The sequence below is a fragment of the Uranotaenia lowii genome, chromosome 1 (assembly GCF_029784155.1).
Source record: "Uranotaenia lowii strain MFRU-FL chromosome 1, ASM2978415v1, whole genome shotgun sequence".
Lineage (NCBI taxonomy): Eukaryota > Metazoa > Arthropoda > Insecta > Diptera > Culicidae > Uranotaenia > Uranotaenia lowii.
Window position 1 is genome coordinate 80776876 of NC_073691.1, and position 2050 is coordinate 80778925.

At 40.5% G+C, this 2050-nt stretch overlaps 1 protein-coding gene across 2 annotated transcripts; it reads right to left on the minus strand.

Moving 5' to 3' along the window:
• Positions 1-296: 296 nt before the first annotated feature.
• Positions 297-1820, minus strand: LOC129738457 (GATOR complex protein NPRL2). 2 transcript variants are annotated; one of them, XM_055729663.1, is made up of 3 exons: positions 1757-1820; positions 1399-1646; positions 297-1338 (listed from the first exon to the last, which is right to left on the minus strand). In XM_055729663.1, the coding sequence occupies exons 2-3, from the start codon at positions 1608-1610 to the stop codon at positions 360-362; spliced, it is 1191 nt and encodes a 396-aa protein (XP_055585638.1). In that variant the 5' UTR covers positions 1611-1646; positions 1757-1820; the 3' UTR covers positions 297-359. The 2 variants fall into 2 exon arrangements, with proteins under 2 accessions (XP_055585638.1, XP_055585637.1); XM_055729662.1 differs by lacking the exon at positions 1757-1820 and having other exon boundaries at positions 1399-1750.
• Positions 1821-2050: the final 230 nt, after the last annotated feature.

Genomic DNA, 2050 nt, shown 5'->3' on the forward strand with positions numbered 1-2050 from the left:
AAAACTATAAGATAATGTCGTTCCAAAAAACCGTTCGATTTGAGCACATGTGATGTTGCCAAAAACGAACGGGGTCTGTTTTGTAAACGTCCAAATTCCTTTGAAAATTATCAAAGGAAATCTGAATTTTAGATTTCAAATTATGAATATTCGGTTTTAAATTTTGTATTCTTTTACTAAGCCTTCTAAAGATAACGGAGATGATAAAGCAAGGGGAAACAAATTTGTCGTTTCAAGTTTTTGAGATGGATGCATCTTTTCTAGAATACAATTTTATAAGATTCAAATCTGATTATCCTAAATCAATTTATTAAAAGCAACAAATATTCCAAAGCAAGCACAAACATTTTCCTCAACATTCACTTCCAAATAACGGTAACATTTGAATCCACATCGATGTCCTCCTCGATGCGGCTAGGGCACAGCCCAGTTTTACAACAAATCTCATCCAAACTGTTGAGTCCATTGTACAGTTTGTGGCGTGCGCTCGGACAGGACCCGGTGAAGATAGGATATTTGTTGATGCATCGCACCAACCCATGTTGCAACCCGAATGTAACCAATTTCCGTTCGTCGATTTCGTTGTCCCGGGGACAGAGCCGCTGGCAGAGTGCCCTCAGCGTAACACCGTGGGTCATCTGCGAGTAAAGCTGCAGAATCTTGTGAAGCGATGGAAGCCGAATTGGTTCCTTTTCCGATTCCAGCACTACGTAACGTCGGCAATCTTCGGCAAACTTGCGATCCTTGCTTAGGATTTGAAGATTTCGGGTGCACATATAAACATTGCTATATTTCAAGAGAGGTAGCAGCTGAACGACTCCATAATAGACCAGATTCTGAATGCAGGATTTGACCAACTGATTTTCGACATCTGCTTCGGCTGCTATCCGAGCTACGTGCTTGATACCATTTATGAACGGAATCACTTGCTGAGTGGTCAGATCCCAAGACTCGAGAGCAATGTTCTCAAATCCTTTGCATATCAGTGGGACCTGGTAGTCCTGAACAGGTGGAGGATCCGGTCGTAGTTTAACAATCTTCAAATAAATTGTAGTCTCTCCTTCGACAATTGTGGCCACCTGTTTTTCGTTCAAATCTCGCAATATGTTGGTGAGTAAGTTTTGAATTCGATCATTATTATCCGGATTAGATAGAAATGCCGTTTCTTCTTCCATCATGAGAAGGTACTCGGACAGTTTCTTGACCACTGCTTCGTACTGGACAGATCGAGCCCAACTGTCGCAAACGAAACAAAGGTTGAAATAGAAAGCATTTCGAGGATATCGCTGGTGATCGATTCGCACAGGATAGCCGATGACTTTGTGGCCGAGGGCATTGCTGAAAATATACATAGCTATTTTTGAGTTGATCGAAATTTTTACTAAAAAATTAACTTACACCGTCAATGTGCAACGTTGAAGTTGCGGCTTGGGAATGATGAAGAACCGTATGGAATCGAAAACTTCCTTCGAAATGTAATTGTCTGGTACTTGGCAACTAATTTTAGAGCCAGCCGTTGCGTGGAATTCGCTCAACAGAATGCACCGGATCGGTCCCTCCTGACCGCAGCCTTCATAAAACTGATTGATTTGATTGGACACCACTGACATTTTCGAACAACTTATGTTCTCACTCTAATCCGTTAACTAAAATTAGAATACATTTTAAGTATTGCTATGAAATTTTGCCAACCTTGAGATATCGATATGCGGTCAGATGTTTTCGATATCTATTTTTGTTATTTGCTTTTGGTTACCTTTTTCATCACAACAGATCACCAGCCAGCCCGCGAGCGAGTTTTATGAATGGCGTCAACGAGTTGTGAGAGTTTCTCGTCATACTAGACTGGCTGACATTGTGTAAGACCAAAACGGGGGGTACAATTCTATATAAAAAGTTTTAAGTCTGCATTTCGGCGTTTTGTAGCTAACCGTAAACATCGAACGTTACTCGCCTACGGTTTTATTATGTATCCCAGTCAAATAATTCATTTTTTTTTTAAATAAACCAATACCTAGTACATTCATGACCCAATCGTGTTAAGAAAATG

What these genes read in the sequence shown, in the direction of transcription:
- LOC129738457 (XM_055729663.1), bottom strand. Translation starts at nt 1,610, where the DNA reads ATGTCAGTGGTGTCCAATCAAATCAATCAGTTTTATGAAGGCTGCGGT. An exon ending in CAACGTTGCACATTGACGGT is followed by an intron (nt 1,339 to 1,398) that starts GTAAGTTAATTT and finishes GTATATTTTCAG; the next exon opens with CAATGCCCTCGGCCACAAAG.